The sequence below is a fragment of the Pongo pygmaeus genome, chromosome 11 (assembly GCF_028885625.2).
Source record: "Pongo pygmaeus isolate AG05252 chromosome 11, NHGRI_mPonPyg2-v2.0_pri, whole genome shotgun sequence".
NCBI lineage: Eukaryota > Metazoa > Chordata > Mammalia > Primates > Hominidae > Pongo > Pongo pygmaeus.
The window spans coordinates 118,431,553-118,451,259 of record NC_072384.2 but is presented as its reverse complement, the minus strand read 5'-3'; the positions used below and the strand labels follow the sequence as shown (position 1 = coordinate 118,451,259).

The following is a 19,707-nucleotide window of genomic DNA, read 5'->3' as shown; positions in this document are numbered from 1 at the left end:
TGGCATCTGCCACTTGCTTTCAGTTTGCTAAGCTTTTGTCTTCTGGGCTGGGAGCTGGGGTGGGAGTGGTCTTCCCTCATTCCCCTCTGTAGAGCTGCCAAGGACAAGCTTTCTGCATTCCAGTGTACAGGAAGCACTCAGCACAGCGTATTGCAATTACCTAATGATTTCTCCATTTGCCCCCCACTTGAGGGCATTTGCTGAGTGTGTGCCCACTGTGTGACAGGCAGGGCTGCCCTGTACAGTCAGGCAGGCCATGCGCAGCCAAGGGTGCCTACCCGAGAGAGCACAGGAGTCAGCCCACCCTTTGCCTACCAAGCCATGCATTTTGGCACAGGGCTCATCTGCCTGGAGAAAGGGCACCTTCTCACCATTTCCACAAAGACACTGTGCATGAGCCCAGCTGTGTGTCCCCGGGGCTGGTCTGCCCAGGGGATGGGCCTCCTTCTAGTTTGCACAAAGATGCTATATGGTCTCATGGGCCTGAAGCAGACACTGTCCTAGCTGCTGGGGCTACAGTGCGAAGGAGACAGGCATGCTCCCTGCCCTCCGAGTGTAGTGTGGGGAGATAGATTAGAGAGAAGTTACCCAGGGCAACTTCAGAAAATAACCAGGAAATAACCGGGGTGCTGAAAAAGAATAATTGGAAAGTTACTCTAATTTGAGTGGTCAGGGGAGGCCTCTTTGAGGAGATGACTTTGGGTGGATTCTCGAAGGATAAGAGGGATTTGGTCCAGGGAATGATGGGGTGCTGGGGTGAGGGGGAGTGTACCAGGCAGCTGACACAGCAAGTGCCAAGGCTCTGAGACACTCTGGGAACTGTCAGTGCGTGGAGCATGCTGGAGGGAGATGGAGTCCCGGCCCCCATTGTGTCCCTCATGTCTAGACTGGGGTCGATGCTTGGAGATGCCTTTTTGGTTGAACACGAGATGTTGAGGTGGCGGTCTACAGCTCAGGAACGATCTGAGAGTGGGGGTACATGACTAAATGGGGGTGCACATAAACCACAGGGGATATCTTCAGACAGGTCCAACTCAGCAAACATTTATTAAGCCTCTCCTGTGTACCAGGCTCCTCTCTCTCTCTCTGTCTCTCTCTCTCTGTGTGTGTGTGTGTGTGTAGGAGAGACAGAGAGGCAGGTCCCCCTGGAAGGAGCCCACACTGTTGGACCCATAAAGGGGAAGTTTCCTCTATTTGGATGGGGTGGAGCACGGGAGGCTGCTGGTGTCCAAGAGGGAACACCTTTGCGAAGTGAGGGAGTTGCTACCTGGGCTGGTGGTGGTGCTGAGGGAGAGGGAGAAGCAGAAAGGCCAGAGGGATGGGTAACGCTTGTGTGGCTGAGGGGGGAGTATGTCCTGCTGTGGCCAGGGTGGAGATGTCCCTGAGCTAGGCTGGGTGGCTGGTGGGGTCAGAAAAACCTTGCTCAGCACCGGTGAGTCACAGGCCTGGGCTGGGCCAGGACTAGGTTCTGAGAGAAGAAGATCCCATGTTAGGGCCAGTGGCCAAGGTCCCTTTCCAGGCACCACCCAGTGTGCCTCCCAGCTTCTCCCCCTTTCCCATGCCCAGCCCCTTCTGCCTCAGACAAATCAGAAGAAGCCTTAGTGTGGGGAACCCCGGAGCCTCTCTGGGCTGCTCCGGGCATTCATCTGTGCCTCAACCTCCCCTTCTGTGCTCTGCTGAGAATCAGGTTAGTTCAAAGCTGGAAGGGGGTGGGGTGCAATAGATCCAGGAGAAGGAGGTGGATGGCTGTGGTCCTGGGCTGTGGCTGTTGAGGATTTGGAGTCAGGGCACTCCCCTATCTCCCCCTCCCCAGTTCTCTAACCAGAGTTCCTAACCCCCCAGCCTTAGCAGGTCCTGGGCAGCCAACAAGACCCAAAGCAGTGCAAAACCCAGCTCAGGAGACCCCTCACCCACCCATGAGATCTGCAAGGAGGTCACCAAATCCCTTGGTGGAGTCCCAGAGCCCTGGGGGGTGGGGCGGCAGGGCTGGGGACATTCCAGGCTTCCGGAACCTTATAGGAAATTTGATTCCAGCTTCTGGTAATGGGAGGAAGAGCAAGTCCTGTGTGTGTGTGTGTGTGTGTGTGTGTGTGTGTGTCTGTGTGTTTCAAGTCATGCACATGAAGTTTATGTGAGCATCTGTTCACATGTCTGTGTCCACAAATCTGTGTCAGGCTGCAACTGAGGGTGTCCCACAAAATTGTGTGTGTTGGTGCCCTGAGTCAGGGGTCTTCTTGGATGAATCTGTGTGTGTGAGGCTGTGTGTGTGTGCGTGGGTGGCTGTGTGGATCGGTGGGAGTGGTTCTGGGTGAGTGTGTGTGTGGGTGTAATGTGTATATGCGTGGGCCCTCTCCTGGACTCTGAATTGGGTCTGTGTGTCTGTCTCTGGGGCAGAGTACGTGTGATTGTGGTTTGCGATGTCGTCTGCCTGCCTGGTGTGTGTGTAAGGGGAGAAGGCCCCCCTTATTCCTTGGTGGGGCTGGCGTGGGGCCCGAGTCCGGGCTACCTCTGCCCCTGGCAGGGGTCCAGTGGGGGACCCCCCCCTTTGCTGCCCCCACCCGGAGGGGCTCTGGCGCTGGGAGCCCCCTGCCTCCCCGGCCGCGGGTCCGCAGTCCCGGGCGCTCCCGCCCCGCAGGCCCGGCAGCCGCTCCCCTCCGTCCCCTCCCTCTCTCCCTCTCTCCTTCCCTCCGTCCCTCCTTCCCTCCTTCCTTTCCGAGCGCGGATTGCGGGCTGGGGTGGGAGGAGATTTCGCGGAGTTTCCATTTCATACCTCGCGGCTAAAACTTTCTTTCTGTGTCTCACCCTCTTGCAGTCTGCAGCTTCTCCTGTCATCGGAAATGCCAGGCCAAGGTAAGGGGCCGCGGGCTGGCGGGCCCGGGAGGACTTGGGACAGGCCTGGCTCGGGGTCCCAGACTGGAGCGGGGGCGCCGGCGGGGCGGGGGCGGTGCCCGGGGCGTCCCTCCTCCTCTCTTTGTTTATGCAAAGCGCCTGGGCCTGGGAGCGGGCGCAGGTCAAGGTGAAGGCGAAGGCTCGGGGACTGGGGCGGGGGCAGGGGCGGGCTGGGGAGTCGGGGGATCTGGGTGGGGGGCGCGGCGCTCAATCTGGGCGGTTACTGGGGGTGGCTGGTGGGTACCGAGCTCCGAGGGAGCGGCCTTTGAAGGTGTTTCTGCTAGTTCTCAAGGGGGAGAGGGAAAGGGGGAGGGGATCCATTTCAATTACCCCGGGCCGCGCAGAGCCCCAGTTGGCCCAATTTGGCCAACCTAGAAAACCTCAGTGTCCACAGCCACAGGACCCCGAGGGCGGGAGAAGCGGGTGGGTGGGATAAATGGAGAAAGAGGTCGGAGGTCAGGATTGGCTGGTCTGGAGCCGCCTGAGAGACTGTCCCTTCCTCTTTATTGGCCAGGTCTCCTTTTGGTCCTCAGTTTCCCCATGAGTATTTTCTGGCTGGTCTTGATGGGAGAGGGAAACTGAGGCAAGAAGAGTGGAGGGATTGCTGGGCCCTGGTTGGCCAGGCTGGCTCAGCCCCTGATGTATCCACTGAGGTTTGGACATAGGAGTCATATATCAGCTTCTTGGAATAACAGGGGGTGGGGGATTGGCACCAAGATGGATTATGAATTTGGGAAGGAAATGGTTCTGTCCAATGGGCTCAGCTCTGCCTAGGGGTGGAAAGGGCGTTCCTTGCCTTTCACTTGCAGCCAATGTCTGCACCTTCTGCCATTGTTGACCCTTGTAACCCTCCCTGCCCTTTCACTCCCTACGTTTGCTCTTCATATTTGACCTTTCAAAGAGTTCAGAGAGTAGAAGGAGAAGATGCTTCCAGAAGGAGCATTCATTGAGCAGCTGAGGACCTGTATCTGGTGCATCTCATGTTTTGCTTCTTATTAGCTGGGTGGCCTTGGGCAAGTTATGTACCTCTCTGAGCCTCTGTTTCATCCTCAAGGATATGGGAATAAGAAGCCTACCTCATAAAGTTGTTGTGAGAATTCAATGAGGTAATGTATGTGAATTGCCCAGCCCAGTGCCTGGCACAGGGTGGGTGCTCAAAAATGTCATGACTGATGCTCAGCTACTGGGAGCTTGGAGAGACAAGTGTTACCTTGGGGAAGGGGTGCTGATGGATCAAGCAGGTCTGGGAGGAATCTTCCTCCAAAGAAACTTTACTTAAGCCAAGCACACGCCTTGCTGGAGGACGTCTCCATCTGTGGATTCTGGCTTGGAATGCTCCCCTTGCAGAGGTGCAGAGGGCCTGGCTTGCAGCAAGTACCTCCATGCAGTGAGTTTTCTGCCCCTTCCCTTGTCTTCTCCTTTCCTGCGGCCTCCCTCAGCCTTTTCTCCCCTGGATGGAGAGTACATTTCTGCTTTTCCTTCCACCTTCTTCCTTGTTCTGTTTATCCAGAGCAGTTTTTTGCCTAAAACTCCAGAACTTTCCAGTTTTCTTGCTCCTGCCCAGTCTACCCCTTTGTACTGCCCTTCCTGCAACCTTTTCTCTTAATAGCAATGGACATTTGTACAGTGCTTTGGGTCTTAGACAGCATTTCACATGCATTATCAGACTTTGTTCTTTTAATTCCTTTAGAGCATAAAACATTGGCCAAAAGATCCTGTTGTTTGACAGATGAGGAAACTGAGGTGCCCCACTTTGAGTGACTTCCCCAAGGTGTCCCAGTGTAATTCTTCACCTGCTCTCTGTCCCTGGGCCTTTGTGCTTCCTTCTCCTCATCCCTCACTGCCTACTGGCATGCATTTCTCCATCCTTGCCTGCCATTCCTCCTTTTGCTTTCCATCTCTTGACAGTAGCAGGATACATTTAGGAAGGATAAGGGGATAAACTTCCGGGCAGTGAAGGGTCTGATTAGGGGAGATGGGTGGCCCAGAGAGGCCCAGAAAGATACGACAGATGGCCCCTTGTCATGCAGTAGCCTTGTGCATGGGAACAGGCGAATGGCAAAGATGACTTTTTGGGGGCATAGCCTACCTGAGGAGTCTCTCACATGTGCTGGGGGCTCAGAATGCACCAGGCTGCCGCAGTCCTGCTCTGCTCTGCCCAAGGAGGCCAACTAAGTGGGGGAGAGGGTAGACTGGCAAGGCAGCAACCAGGCAGACAGATGGTCTTTGTATACGAGTTTCCTCTATAGGGAATGGGACCCACTGGTGGTGAGCGCTCCACCCAGCTGGTGGGTCTGTCTCTGAAACCAGAGCTCTTACTGCCGCCCTGCCTTTTCCTTCTGCTGGGAAGGGCAGTGGGAGCCACAGAGCCACAGCAGAGCTCTATACTGTGGATTTTATAGCCTCATCAACTTGGAGGTCATCTTGTCCATCCCCTGCTTCTAGGCAGGATTCATTAATGAATGTTTAGTAATCTCCTTCCATGGGCCAAATGCTGTTCTAAGTGAACAGATAGAGAAGGTCTTGGCCCTCATGGGTCTTGCAATCTAATAGGGGAGACAGGCACTAAGTAGGCAGGCAAGTTTTGAAGGGAATGAGCTGCAGCAATGGGTTAGAGAATTCTGCTAAGGTAGCCCAGAAAGACCCCTTGGAGGAAGAGTCGTGTGAGGTGGGACCCAGATGATGACGTGGGGGAGGAGAAAGAGCAGGTGCAAAAGCCCTGAGGTGAGAGGAGCTCGTTACACTTGAAAGAGGGCTGGAGAGTAATGAGTGCTGGGGAGTTTGGGCCAGAGGGACGCGACTGGATTTCCGCTCTGAGAAGGCCACCCTGCCTGCACCAGGGTGGGAATAGGGACATGGGCCAAGAGGCTGCTGATGTTGCCCACTCGAGAGAGTCTGGTGGCTTAGTCCATGGTGCTCGCCAGAAAGGCAGTGAGCAGGGGCTGGGTCTGGGATGCCTTCTGAGGGAGAGCTGGAGCCTTACTGAGCCATCGGATTTTGGGCGTGAGAGCGGGAGTGGGCTTAAAGATGACTCCCAGATTTTGGCCAGAGTAATTGGGTGCGCATGGTTTCACTTACTGAGATAGATGAGGTGTGTGAGAAATTTCTAGGAAAGATGGCTCCAGGGTTTCGGCTTTGCTTGGTCTCCTTTTCACAGTCCCCCCATGCACTTGGGGTTTCTTGCCGATGTTGGTCCTCTTCTATTCAGCCTGCTGTAGTCACTCCTCTGGTAAGTGGCTGGTTCCTAATGCCTTCACACACCACCCTCACTGTTCCTGCAGCATGAAGCGATGGTTCTGACAGGGGCTGTGTTATGTATATAGAGTGATATGGTGTAATAAATGGCCCCCAGATTTAGTAGCTTAAAATAGCATCAAACACTTATTATCTCATAATAATAAATATTTTGGGGGGTCAGGATGTTGGGGGTGGCTTAGCTGACTGGTTCTGGCTAGGGGTCTCTCATGGGGTTGCAGCTGAGATGTTGGCTGGGGCTGCAGTCTTCTCAAGGCCTGACTGGGGCTGGAGGATCATTTTCCAAGATGGTTCTGTCATGTGGCTATCAAGTTGGGGTTGGCTGTTGCCGGGTAGCCTCCGTTTCTCACCACACGAACCTCTCCATAGGGCTGCTTGAGTGTCCTTACAACATGGTGGCTGGTTTCCCAAGAGTGAATGAATGATTCAAGAGAGAGCAAGGCGGAACCCACAATGTCTTTTATACACTATCCTTGGAAGACACACTGTTATTTCTACAATATCCTATTGGTTACATAGGTCAGCCTTATTCAGTGTGGAAAGAATCTACATAAGGGCTTGAATACCATGAGGCAAGAATCAGTGGGGGCCATCTCGGAGGGTGACACTACAGATGCCCAGAGACAGGGCAATGCTGACCTGGCAGCTAGGAGGCCGTGGGAGTGTTGGGAAGGGCAGGGTACAGGAATCAGACATACTTGGGTTTGAACTCTACCCCTGCTGCCTTCTAGATATGTGAGCTGGGTTGCAGAGGATTAAATGCACATTGGCATATAGTAGGCACCTTTCTCCTTTCTTGGAACGATAGTCAAAGCCTGGAAAGGATCCCAGATATTCTGTGCCCAGCTCTCTGCCACTTGCACGTGCTTGAGAGAAAATGTTCCTGCTGGTAGAGGTAGAGCCTCGGTGCCGGCTCATAGTCAATGTTATCTATGTGTTGATTGCCCATCGGAAGGTGGAGAGCTAGGTTCTACCCCAGCTTCCCGAATAGTACCTAGTCCATAGTAGGAGTGCCAATAAAGGGATAAAAGATGGAATAAAGGAATTTTGAGAAACAAGTCCTTCCTTTCTGGGGAGAGGCCAAGGGGATGGAGGAAAGCAGGAGAGAAGTAGCGGCAAAATCACTTTAAATACCCCTCCCAAAAGCCTTCCTATCTTCTGACACAGAGGGTGCTCCAAATAATAATTCTAATCATATTCCTTTTTCTAATTGGGGTATAATTCACACTCTCAATTATACAAAACTGAAATGTACATCCTGATAGATTTGTACATACATGAGAACCAGATCATAATCTAGAACATTCCCAGCACCCAAAAAGCAACCCTTATGTTCCTTCAAGTCAATATACTCCAAAGGTCATTGCTGTCTTTATCTGTATCATCAGAGATTAGTTTTGCCTGTTCTTGAATGTTCATCGAAATGGAATCACACAGTATGTTTGCTTTTGTATCTGGCGTATTTCACTCAGCATTATGTCTGGGAGGCTCATCGTGTTCTTGCGGGTTGCAGGAGCTCATTCTTTTTAATTGCTATGTTGTATTCCATTATGTGAAGAAACCACAATGTGTTTATCCATTCCACTGTTGATTGCCATTTGGGTTCTTTCCAGTTTGGGACTGTTAGGAGCAGACCTGCTATGAACCCTTAGTCACCTCTGTCTACACAGAACTTTGTAATCTACAACATGTTTTCCCTCGTCTTTGCAGTTCTGTGAGGTGGGCAGGGCTCACGGTGGCCCCATTGTACAGATCCAACATCCAGGCCCCATGACGGTGCCCAACTTGGCTAATGGCACCTTGGCATAGGGGCCTTCGATGTGATTCTGGTCTGCTCTGGGTTAAATGGGCAGGGAGCAGGTGAGGAGAGAGAACAAGAGTGAAAGCATCAGACACTGGAGAGAGGGGCCTGGGTCAGAGCCAGGAATCTTAACTGTAGTTCATGGAAACCCCATTCTACATCTCCTGAAGGAAGCAAATTCCCAGTCTCCCTTAGTTCCCACCCTTACCCCTCATTGGGGTCCTTATCTGTCCCCAGTTGTTTCTCTCCTGTTGAGGATTTAAAATGAATGGCCCAGGACTTGTCTTCCAATTTTTTTTTTTTTTTTCCAGAGACAAGATCTCACTTTGTTGCCCAGGGCAGAGTGCAGTGGTGTGGTCATGATTCACTGCAGCCTCAATTTCATGGGCTCAAGCCATCCTCAATCCTCCCACCTCAGCCTTCCGAGTTCGAGCTGAGACTGCAGTGTGCGTCACCACACCTGGCTAATTTTTTTTTTACTTTTTATAGAGACAGGGTCTCGCCATGTTGCTCAGGCTGGTCTTGAACTACTGGGCTCAAGTGATCTGGCCGCCTTGGCCTCCCAAAGTGCTGAGATTACAGGCATGAGCCACCACACCCTGCCTGCCTTCAACTTTTATGTTAGCACTTGTGCTGTGTGTATACAGCAGCTTTTCTTCCTTTTTGCTTTTCTCTTCTGTCCCCTGCTATATGACTCCATAACTTTCAAATAACTTTTATTTATGTGTTTATTATTTTAAGTAAACTTTTAATTTTAGAATAGTCTTAGGTTTACAGAAAAGTTGCAAAGGATAGTACAGAAAGTTCCTGTGTGGCAAGCACCCAGTTTCCCCTAGCCCCTGGATACATTTTGAAAAATGCTTTCCTCCCTGCTGATCCTCACTCCTTGTTTTGAAATAGCAGTTTCAGTTGACGACAGCAGCATCTTCCAGCCAAATACTCTGTCCGCTGCAGGTCAGACAAGAGTTCAGTGAAAGGACCAGGCAGCTGCTGGGCAGGCAGATGGCCCAGGCTTCAGCCTCTTGGGTGGCTCTTTCTTACCCACTGGCTTCCTTCCTTAGCTCTCTGTTACCTCTTTCCAGTCCCAAGTACCAACTGAGGCGGAGGGAGGAGGCTGCAGCAACAACTTGGTCTCCTCCCCTGTACCAAAAGGGCTTAAATCTCATCCTTTAAGCTTGAAAGGAAAGGAAATCCCATAATTAACCCCCACCTTTCAGTCTCCTTGCACGTTACCTTTCCTGCTAGTCTTGTAAACACACCTGCAGCCTTCTTTTACATTTGGGTTGGAGGCTTGTATTCTCCTGCTACCAGAAATACCTGAGTGGGAGGAGGTTCATGGCCCCAGGACCATCGATGGCTCTGAGCCTAGTGGAGTGTTTAAGCTCTTCGCCTTTGGAGACAGACTGAAGTTTAAATCCCTGTTGCATCAATAACTGGCTGTGTGATCGTGGGCAAGTTACTGAACCTCTCTGAGCCCCAGCTTCTTCATCTGTAACATGGTAATTCTAGTAGTGCTTATCTTGTAGAGCTCTTGTGAGTGCTGGGAATGGTAACCCTACTAAAATGCTAAGCTCAAAACTCAGTTGTTAAAAAGTTGCTAATATGTACTTATTATTTTGTATTCTTCTGTCCTTCTCCTACTTCCTGTAAGGTGGAGAGAATCTGAGAGATCAATAAAGCTTCTGAGGGCAGTGGTGTGAAGACTAGATAGACATTGCTTTTGTTTTTCCTTCTTTTCTCTCTCCATTATCAAGGAAGAGTGAGGAAATTCTATAGGCAAATATAGTATGTCTCTTGCTTGTTTGCCTGCCAAATGGCCCCTGAGATCTCTAGCAGTGGTTTGAAGTCTTGTCTGGACATTAGAATCACCTGGGTGCTTTAAGAAAACCGATGTCTGTATTCTACTCCCTGGAGATTCTGATTTAATTAGTTTTGGCTACGACCTGACCTGGGCATTGGGATTTTTAAAAGTGGTAACCAGTGGTGGGAATGTAAAATGGTACAGCTGCTCTAGAAAGTTTGGCTATTTCTTATAAAATTCAACATACGCTTGCTGTATGACCCAGAAATTCCACTCCAAGATATTTATCCGAGAGAAGTAAACGCGTGTCTGTAAAAAGACTTGTTCACAAATATTCATAGCAGCTTTATTTCCAATAGCGCCAAACTGGAACGAACCTTTATATTCAATGACAGGTAAATGGATAAAGAAATTGCGATGTCAAAGTACAGTGGGATACCACACTGCAATAAAAAGGAATAATCTATGCGCAACAGTGTGGATGAACCTCTAAAACATCATGCAGAGTGAAAGAAGCCAGACACAAAAACGGCACATACTGGGTGATTCCCTTTTAATGCAATTTGGAAAAGACAAATCACTAGTGACAGAGCAGATTAGTAGTTACCTGGAGTTGGGAGTGGTGGGGAGATTGGCTGCAAAGGTGTGTGAAGGAATTTCCTTGGGGGATGGAATTGTTCTCCATCTGGATTGTGGTAATTATGCATGCACCTGTCAAAACCCGTTGAACTCTATTCCTAAAAGGGATGCATTTTATTTATGTAAATTGTATCTTAATAAAATTTATTTTAATAACATTTTCCATGTGCATTTCCTTTGCAGCCACATTTGAGAACCATTGGTCTATAGCTTCTGGAGACCAAGCTCTGTCTTCATGGCCAGCGCTAGCACAATACTATGTATTTAATAGTGCTTCCTGGGGTTGAGGTCTTTCTTTCCTGTTTTTTTCTTTAACAACTTTATTGAGGTATAACTAATTCACATACCATACAATATGTCCATTTAAAGTGTACAATTCAATGATTTTTTTTTGTATCATCACAGAGTTGTGTGACCGTCACCGCAGTCAATTTTAGAAGATTTTCAGCAGCTTGGAAAGAAACCCTGTATGCTTTAGTTTGAACCCCTAATCCCTCTATCTCTCCCCGACCCCACCCCAACAATCAGTAGCCACTAATCTTCCTGTCTCTCTATATTTGCCGATTCTGATGATTTCATAGCTGTGGTCTTCAGGACTAGCTTCTTTTTCTTTGTGTAATGTTTTCAAGGTACATCTATGCTGCAGCTCCCTTTTTATGGTTGAGTAATATTCCATTGTATGAGTGTAGCCCATGTTGTTTTTCCATTCATCAGTTGGTGGACATTTGGGTTGTTTCACTTCTTGGTTATTATGACTAATGTTGCCATGAGGATTCATGTACAAGTTTTTGTGTGGACATCTGTTTTCATTTCTCTTGGGTGTGTGTAGTTGGGAGTGGAATTATGGAGTCATAGGGTAACTCTATGTTTAACGTTTTGAGGAGCTCCTCCGCTGTTTCACACAATAGCTTATATTGGTTTTCTAGGGCTGTCCTAAAAAAGTATCACAAACTAGGTGACTTAAAACAACAGAAATGTATTGTCTCACAGTTCCGGAGGCTAGAAGTCAAAAATCAAGGTGTTGGCAGGGCTGTGCTCCCTCTGAAACCTGCAGGGGCCCTTCCTTGCCTCTTTCCAGCTTCTGGAGGTCTCCAGCGATCTTGGCTTGTAGGTGCATCACCCATCCTCTGTCTTCACTTGGTGGCCTCCCTGTGTCCTCACATCATCTTCCCTCTGTGTCTATATGTCTCTGTGTCCAAATTTTTTTTTATCAGGAACTGTCATAGTTGGTTAAGGCCCATCCTCATGACCCCATTTTAGAGCTTGATTACATCTGTAAAGACCCTACTTCCAAAAAGGTGCTGGGGGTTAGGACTTCAGCACATCTTTTGTGAGGGACATAATTCAACCCATAACATAGCTGTGCCATTTTACATTCTTGCCAGCAATATGTGAAGGTTCCAATTTTTCCACATCCTTGTCAACATTTGTTATTATCTGACTTTTTGATTGTAGCCATTCTAGTGGATGTCAAGTGGTATCTCATCGTGGTTTTGGTTTGATTTCCCTGACGACTAATGATGTTGAGTGTCTTTTCATGTGTTTATTGATTATTTGTGTATCTTTTTTGGAGAAATGTTTATTGACATTGTTCATTTAAAAAATTGGGTTATTTGTCTTTTATTATTGAGTTGTTAAAGTTCTTTACATGTTCAGGATACAAATTCCTTATCAAATATATGATCTGAATTTTTTTTTCCATTCTCGGTTGTCTTAAAAGCCAGTTTTGAATTTAGATGAAGTCCAGTTTATTTTTTCTTTAGTGGCTTGTGCTTTTGCTTTCATATCTAAGAATTTATTGCCAAATCCAAGGTCACAAAGATTTACCCCTGTTTTCTTCTGAGAGTTTACAGTTTTGGCTCTTATATTTAGGTCTTTTATCCATTTTGAGTTAATTTTTATATATGGTGTGAAGTAAGGTAAATGCTGTTTTGCATGTGGTTATCCATTTTTTCCAGCACTATTTGGTGAAGAGATCATTCTTTCCCCACTGAATGATCTTGGCATCATTTGTATTAAGTTTCAAAATTGGGAAGTGTGAATTCTCTGACTTTATTCTTTTTCAAGGTTGTCTTGGCTATTCTGTGTCCCTTAAAGAAATTTTAGGATCAGGCTGTCAATTTCTACAAATAAGCCAGTTGGAATTCTGATAGGGTTTGCATTGACTCTGTGGGCCAATTGGGGGAGTATTGCCATCTTAACAATTTTGAGACTGGGAGTGGTGGCTCATGCCTGTAATCCCAGCACTTTGGGAGGCCGAGGTGGGTGGATCACTTGAGGTAGGTAAGGAGTTCGAGACCAGCCTGACCAACATGGTGAAACCCCATCTATACTAAAGATACAAAAATTAGCCAGGCATGGTGGTACACAGCTGTAATCCCAGCTACTCGGGAGGCTGAGGTAGGAAGATCTCTTGAACCCGGGAGGCGGAGGTTGCAGTGAGCTGAGATTGCTCCACTGCACTCCAGCCTGGGTGACAGAGTGAGACTTTGATCAAAACAAGGAAGAAAAAACACCAAAAAACAATTTTGAGTTTTCTGATTCATGAGCATGAGATATGTTTATATTTATTTATATCTTCTTTAATTTATTTCAACAATATTTTGTAATTTTAAGATTATATATTTTTTACTTCTTTTGTGAAGTTTTTCTTTAGCATTTTGTTCTTTTTGATGCTGTTTTTAATGGAGTTGTTCTTAATTTCATTTTTAGGTCGTTCATTGTCAGTATATAAAAATATGATTGATTTTGTGTAGTGATGATTTATCTTACAATTATCACTACTTATTAGTTCTAATAGTTTTTAAGGGATTCCTTAGGATTTTCTTCATACAAGATGATGTCCTCTGTGAATATAGTTTTAGTTTTTCCTTTCCAACTGGGATGCTTTTTATTTCATTTTTTGCCTAATTGTTCTGACTGGAAACCTCAGTACAATGTTACTAGAAGTGGCAAGAGCAGAAATCATTGTCTAGTTCTCGAACTTAGGAGGAAACTATCCAATATTTCACCACTAAGCATGATGTTAGCTGTGGGTTTTTCATAGATGCCCTTCATCAGGTTGAGGAAGTTTCCTTCTATTCCTCGTTTGTTGAATGTTTTTGAAATCATGAAATGGTGTTGGATTTTGTCAAATTCTTTTAATGATGATCATGTGGTTTTTGTGTTTTTAGTCTATTGAAACAGTATATTACATCAATTGATTTTCAGTTGTTAAAACCACCTTTCATTCCTGGGATAAGTCCCATTTGGTCATGGTGTATAGTTCCCCTTCTTAAATATTTCTGGATTCACTTTGCTAGCATTTTCTTGAGGATTTTTGCATGTATATTCAAAAGAGATATTGGATGGCAGTTTTCTTTTTCCTGTGGTATCTTTGGTTTTGGCCTCATAGAATGATTTGAGAGGTGTTTGTTTGTCTTCCACGTTTTGGAAGAATTTGTAAAGAATTGCTATTGATTCTTCTTTAAAAGTTTGTGGAGAACATTTAAACCTGTGAAGCCATCTGGACCTGGACTTTTCTTTGCGTGTAGTTTTTTGATTGCCAGTTCAATTTCTTTATTTATTACAGGTCTATTCAGATTTCTAATTTCTTCTTGAGTCAGTTTTGGTAGTTTATGCCTTTCCAGGAATTTGTCTATTTTATCTTAGTTATCTGATTTATTCATGGTATTTCTTCATAATTCTTTTTATTTCTGAAAGGTTGGTAGTAATGTCCCCTCTTTCATTTGTGATTTGAGTAATTTGAGTCTTCTTTCTTTGAATCTTAATCAATCTAGCTGAAGTTTTGCCAATTTTGTTGATCTTTTCAAAGAATTTACCTTTTCCTTACTTTTGCTTATAGCCACTGTTTATTTTTTATTTTTATTTATTTATTTATTTATTTTTGAGACCGAGTCTCGCTCTGTCACCCAGGCTGGAGTGCAGTGGCTTGATCCCGGCTCACTGTAAGCTCCGCCTCCTGGGTTCATGCCATTCTCCTGCCTCAGCCTCCCAAGTAGCTGGGACTACAGGTGCCCGCCACCAAGCCCGGGTAATTTTTTTGTATTTTTAGTAGAGATGGGGTTTCACCGTGTTAGCCAGGATGATCTCGATCTCCTGACCTCGTGATCTGCACACCTCAGCCTCCCAAAGTGCTGGGATTACAGGCGTGAGCCACTGCACCCGGCCTATAGCCACTGTTTATTAAGTATCCCCTGCATGGTGACTACGTGACACTCTTCTCATTTAATCCTTGAAACACCACACATAAAGCAGATGTGATTGTTCACACTATCAAATGAGCCATTGAAGGGAAAGTCTTAACACCAGTTATGCAACCAGCAGACAGTGACGTGGGCTTCCTGCTTGGGTCTGAGAGTCTGGCTCTAATGTCTGATGGATTTCAGTACAGCAAGGGACTTTTCTTGTTCCACACTCAGTCTTTACTCCCCACAGCTGTGACTTCGTGATTTTCTGACTTTATCATTGCTTAGGGGAGAGCGATGGGTCAGTGTTCCCTTGTGATGTTCAGTGAGCCTCAGCATTGCTTGGTGAGCCTGTTCAGCATACTCCTGCCCTGTCAAGTTTGACTCAGTGCATCTGGGGTTAGACCTAGGGATCTGCATTATTTTCCAACATCTGATGCTGGGGTCCCTGGCAGCACTTGTGGAGCCTGTGTTTGCCCCTGGAAATGCCCCTTTAACTTGACTGGATGCAGGCCCTGGGGAAGTTACTGCTTCTCCTGGTCTTTGTTCTTCTGGCTTCAGCTTCGCTGGGGATGGATTCAAGGATGAGGTAGGTTTTGGGGGAGAAGCTACTTCCTCTTGCTTTATAACAATTTTGCAAGAAGCTTTAACTTCCCCTGACATCTTTGAGTCTCTCTCTCTCTCTTTCTCTCTCCTTACACATGCGCGCGCGCACACACACACACACACACGCACACACACGCAGCCTGCCCCCCATAGCAGGGAGGGGCAAGGCTGGGGGTGAAGAGACACTGAGCTGTGACTGGCTTCTCATTTTCCTGGAATGTGGCTCCCCAAAGGTCTCATATTTTTCAGCGTTTCTGACTCTGGGGCTGTGTAAACATCACACAAGGGTTTGCTGCATCTGAGAGACCAGAGGAGTTAGAGAGGGGGAGGGTAGGAGCCCAGAGCAGAGAGAAGGGCAAATGGGAGATGGAGAATGGAGAGGGAGAGAGGAGAGGAAAGTCCTGAGGTCCTGGTGGAACAAGATGCTGGATGAAGCATGCTGGAGGGAACAAAGACCAGTGGAGTCCCACTGAGCAGGTGAAGGATCTAGGAGGGCGGGGTTCGTGGTGCGGTGCCAGGGGAGGGCAGAAGGTCCAGTTCAGGTTAGGAGCTCTGTCGGTGAGGTGAGAGGAGACCCCTGGTCCACACCAGCCACCCTGGCTGCTTCTGGCTTCTAGCTCGGGGGGTCTGTGGTGCCCATTGAGCTGGCTAAGCAGGGAGAGCAAGGCCTTTGCTGGTGGATGGCCGCCTCCCGGGGTGTGGTGAGCCTGGCAGCGGGGAGTGGCAGCTCCTTGCCTCCTGGGGTTCCACCTTGGCTGAGAGAACCTGCTGGTATGGAGGGAGGCCCAGGATGCCTTATGAGAACCTAGCATTCTCTGCTGCTGGGCTTTGCCTGGAGGCTCAGACTCAGTTGTAGTTCTCTGAGCCTCCCAAGCCACTGACCTAGAACTACCCACTTCCTGAGCCTGGACAGCAGGAGAGGTGGCCTGGTGCATGCAGTTGGAGTCCCTGTGGCCTCCGGCTTAGGAAGCTCTTGACTCTGCTATTTACATGAACCTTGTATCAGGCGAGTCACTCCCACTCTGAAATCAGGTTTCCTCAGCTGTATAAAAATGGTGACATTGATATCTTGCTGATATCATGCTGACCTTGCAAGGTTGGTGGGAGGATTAGAGAGAATGTAGGTAAAATCCTGGCATGTGATAGGCTTTTGCTCAATAGATAACTCTTGTTCTATTCTTCTGAGATCCTAGGATAATAAAGAGCTAAGTGCCCCAGAAATAACAAACAGCTAACTGCCCCAGAAATCCACCAGCCAGCAGGCCAGGGCAGCTCCACGGAATGACTGTGGTTTGCGCTCCCTTACCCTGTTCCAATGGATTCCTCTGCCTGCAGCCACCTGCTGGCCCTGTGTATCCCCCTCCCCCGCAGTTGTTTATCTCTGCTCCGCCCTGCCAAGGATCTTTGACACCCCTGCTCCCTCTCTCTGGGGGTTCTGGCTGCTGGCTGATGAGTGACTTGGCCAATGCCCCTTGCAGCGGGCAGGTGGGTGGGATGTTAGCGGGGGGCCATTAGGAGCACAGGGGTGTATGTGTCTTGGGGCACAGCGGAACACAGAGTGAGTCACAGATTAACCCCCTGGCCTGTTTCCTCTGGCGCTGGCCTGGCGCACCCGAGCGAGGGTGTCCAGGGGTGTCTGGGTTCAGACTAGGTCCTGTTCGAGGAAGCAGGGGAGGAAGGTCACTCGTGGGTCACATGTGGTTGGAGAAGCAGCAGGAAAGCCCTGGAGCCCTCGTCTGCATACAGAACTCACACTAGCTTGAATTCCACATCAGTGCACAGCTTCCAAAACTCCTGTATCCTAGCACACACAGGATCTATTTAATCTAATCCTCACAGCAATACTACAAGATAGGTATTAATATAATCACTAGGGTACAGAGGAGGAAACGCCTCAGATGGTTGAGCAGTGTGCTCACACAGCCAGTAAGGTGGTGGAACCAGGACCGGGGACTTGAGCCCAGGCTTAGGGAGAGGCTTGGGGAGAGAATCTGAGCTGAGTGCCAAGTCTGACTTTTCTTCTTCAACACTCACTATCTCTGACACTGGGCAAGTTGCACAGCCTCTTTGTGACTTGAGTTCTTGATTTGTAATAGTCATAAACATAGTTCTTGCTTCATAAGATGATTGTAAGAATTAAATGCATTAATGCCTACAAAGAGCTTAGAACAATAGATAAATGCTAGCAATTATGATCAGCACCTCTCTGTGAATAAAGTCTGAGGACAGAGGCTGCAGTTGGGTTGCGTGGAGGAAGTGAGTATAGACTGGCTCATCATGTTTTGCTTTACTGAGGCCTCCTGAACCTCCAGGGAAGACAATTTTAACGTTCTCCACTGGACCGGCTGTCTTGTGAGGTGGTGAGCTCTCAGTAGCTGTCTTACATTGTGGGGAGGAATGTTAGACTGGAAACAGTCAAAGTCTCTTGTTTTAAGATTTGGGGCCTGGGGAGTCAGAGCTGATTTTTAAGAAATTTTACCACACCCGACTAATTTTTTTTTTTTTTTGTATTTTTAGTAGAGATGGGGTTTCACCATGTTGCCCAGGCTGGTCTCAAACTCCTGAGCTCAGGCAATCTTCCCACCTAGGCCTTCCAAACTGCTAGGATTAAAGGTGTGAGTCACTGAGCCTGGCCCTTTTTTTTTTTTTTTCCGGTAAATGTACATATTTTCATGGCTCACGTGATAAGTTAATACAGTCATATAATTTGTAAAGATCAAATCAGTGTAATTGGGATATCCATCAACTTAAATACTTATCTTTTCTTTGTACTAGAAACACTGGAATTACTCTTATCTAGCTATTTGGAAATATACATTAGAGCTGATTTGTTTCCTGCCTCCCCTTCTTATAGCTGAGTAGCTTTGGGCCATTTTCTCAAGTGCGCAGGTTCTCAGCTTCCTGGTCCATAAGCTGGGGTCATGAGTCCTGCCTGCAGTCTTGTGGTGAGGATTAGATGAGCTAGGTATTGAGAGTGCTTTTCCGCTCCTGGTGCATGATAGTCAGTGACCTGTGATAGCTGTGATGTGGTGGCGGTGGCATGGTTATTGACATTAGATGCAGTCTGGCTCTCTCCAGGTGATGACCCCGTGCCGGAGTACCTGTGCCAATTATCCCTGGGCCAGCTCTGTTTGCTGTGCTCCCTGGGTGGTCTGCATTCTTCCTCCTCTGCCCTCTTAGTCTGAGCATCCCTTGTCTGATTCCTGGGGGTGTCTCGGGACCTCTCAGGTTGAACTCCTCTCCCCTTCCAAGGACTTAATTCTTGAACTATCCTCCGACTCTCATCTGACCCTTATCTGTGCCTTCCCTAGGATCCAAGTTTTTGTTTTGTTACTTGTATTTTGAGATGATTAAACTTACAGAAAATTTGCAAAAATAGTACAGAGAGTTTCCTTATATCCTTCACCCAACTCCCCCTAATGCTGACATCTTACATAACCATGCACAGTTATCAAAACCAGGACATTCACATTGATCTGACGTTAATCTGAGGATTGTAGTAGAATTTGGCCAGTGTTCCCACCACTGCCCTTTTTCTGATCTAGGATCCAATCCAGGATCCCACATTGCATGTGGTCATCGTGTCTCCTGAGTCTCCTCCTATCTGGGACAGTTCCTCTGTCTTTCTTTGTTGCTGATGAGTTTGGTACTTTTGGAGAGTGCTGGTTAGTTATTTTGAAGAATGTCCCTCAATTTGGGTGTGTTTGATTTTCTCTTTCCATCATTCCTTCTACATTTATTAATTGGAATTCTACTGTAAAGAATGGTGCCTTATCCCCAATTCACTTATTTATTCCATTATTTATTTGTCAGTATGGACACCTTGACATTTACTTTATGGATCATAAACTCATAAGGTCATTTTTTTTTCTTGGATCCAGCTGATCTAGCCATGGCCAATGGGAGCTCCTTGTGTTGGTAGGACCCATGGTTCTTGACTTTTTTTTTCTTTCTGAGATGGAGTTTAGCTCTTGTTGCCCAGGCTGGAGTGCAATGGCATGATCTCGGCTCACTGCAACCTCCGCCTCCTGGGTTCAAGCGATTCTCCTGCCTCAGCCTCCCAAGTAGCTGGGATTACAGGCATGTGCCACCACACTCAGCTAATTTTGTATTTTTAGTAGAGATGGGGTTTCTCCATGTTGGTCAGGCTGCTCTTGAGCTCCTGACCTCAGGTGATCCACCCACCTCGGCATCCCAAAGTGCTGGGATTATAGGCGTGAGCCACCGCACCCGGCCCGGTTCTTGACTTCTCTTATCTGCTCATTTTATTCATCAGGGTTCTCCAGAGAAACAGAAGCCATATTAAGAAATTTATTGTAAGGAATTGGCTTACACAACTGTGGGGCCTGGCAAGTGTGAAGTGTGTAGGCCAGAGACTCAGGTAGCAGTTGATGTTGCAGATTCTTGAGGCAGAATATCTTATTTTTCAGGAAACCTCAGTTTGTGCTCTTATGGCCTTCAATTGATTGGAGGAGGCCACCCACCTTTTCAAGGTTAGCCTCCTTTACTTAAGGTCCGTGAATGTAGAC

At 47.6% G+C, this 19,707-nt stretch overlaps 1 protein-coding gene across 12 annotated transcripts in view; it reads left to right on the top strand.

The window, feature by feature from the left end:
* Positions 1-19,707, top strand: part of TNS1 (tensin 1) — a 211,352-nt gene that overhangs the window by 29,316 nt on the left and 162,329 nt on the right. For all 12 annotated transcript variants that reach the window (XM_063647941.1, XM_063647939.1, XM_063647938.1 and 9 more), the window contains exon 3: positions 2,813-2,850. In XM_063647941.1, the coding sequence (XP_063504011.1) occupies positions 2,813-2,850 (38 nt within the window). The remainder of the gene's footprint in view (positions 1-2,812; positions 2,851-19,707) is intronic.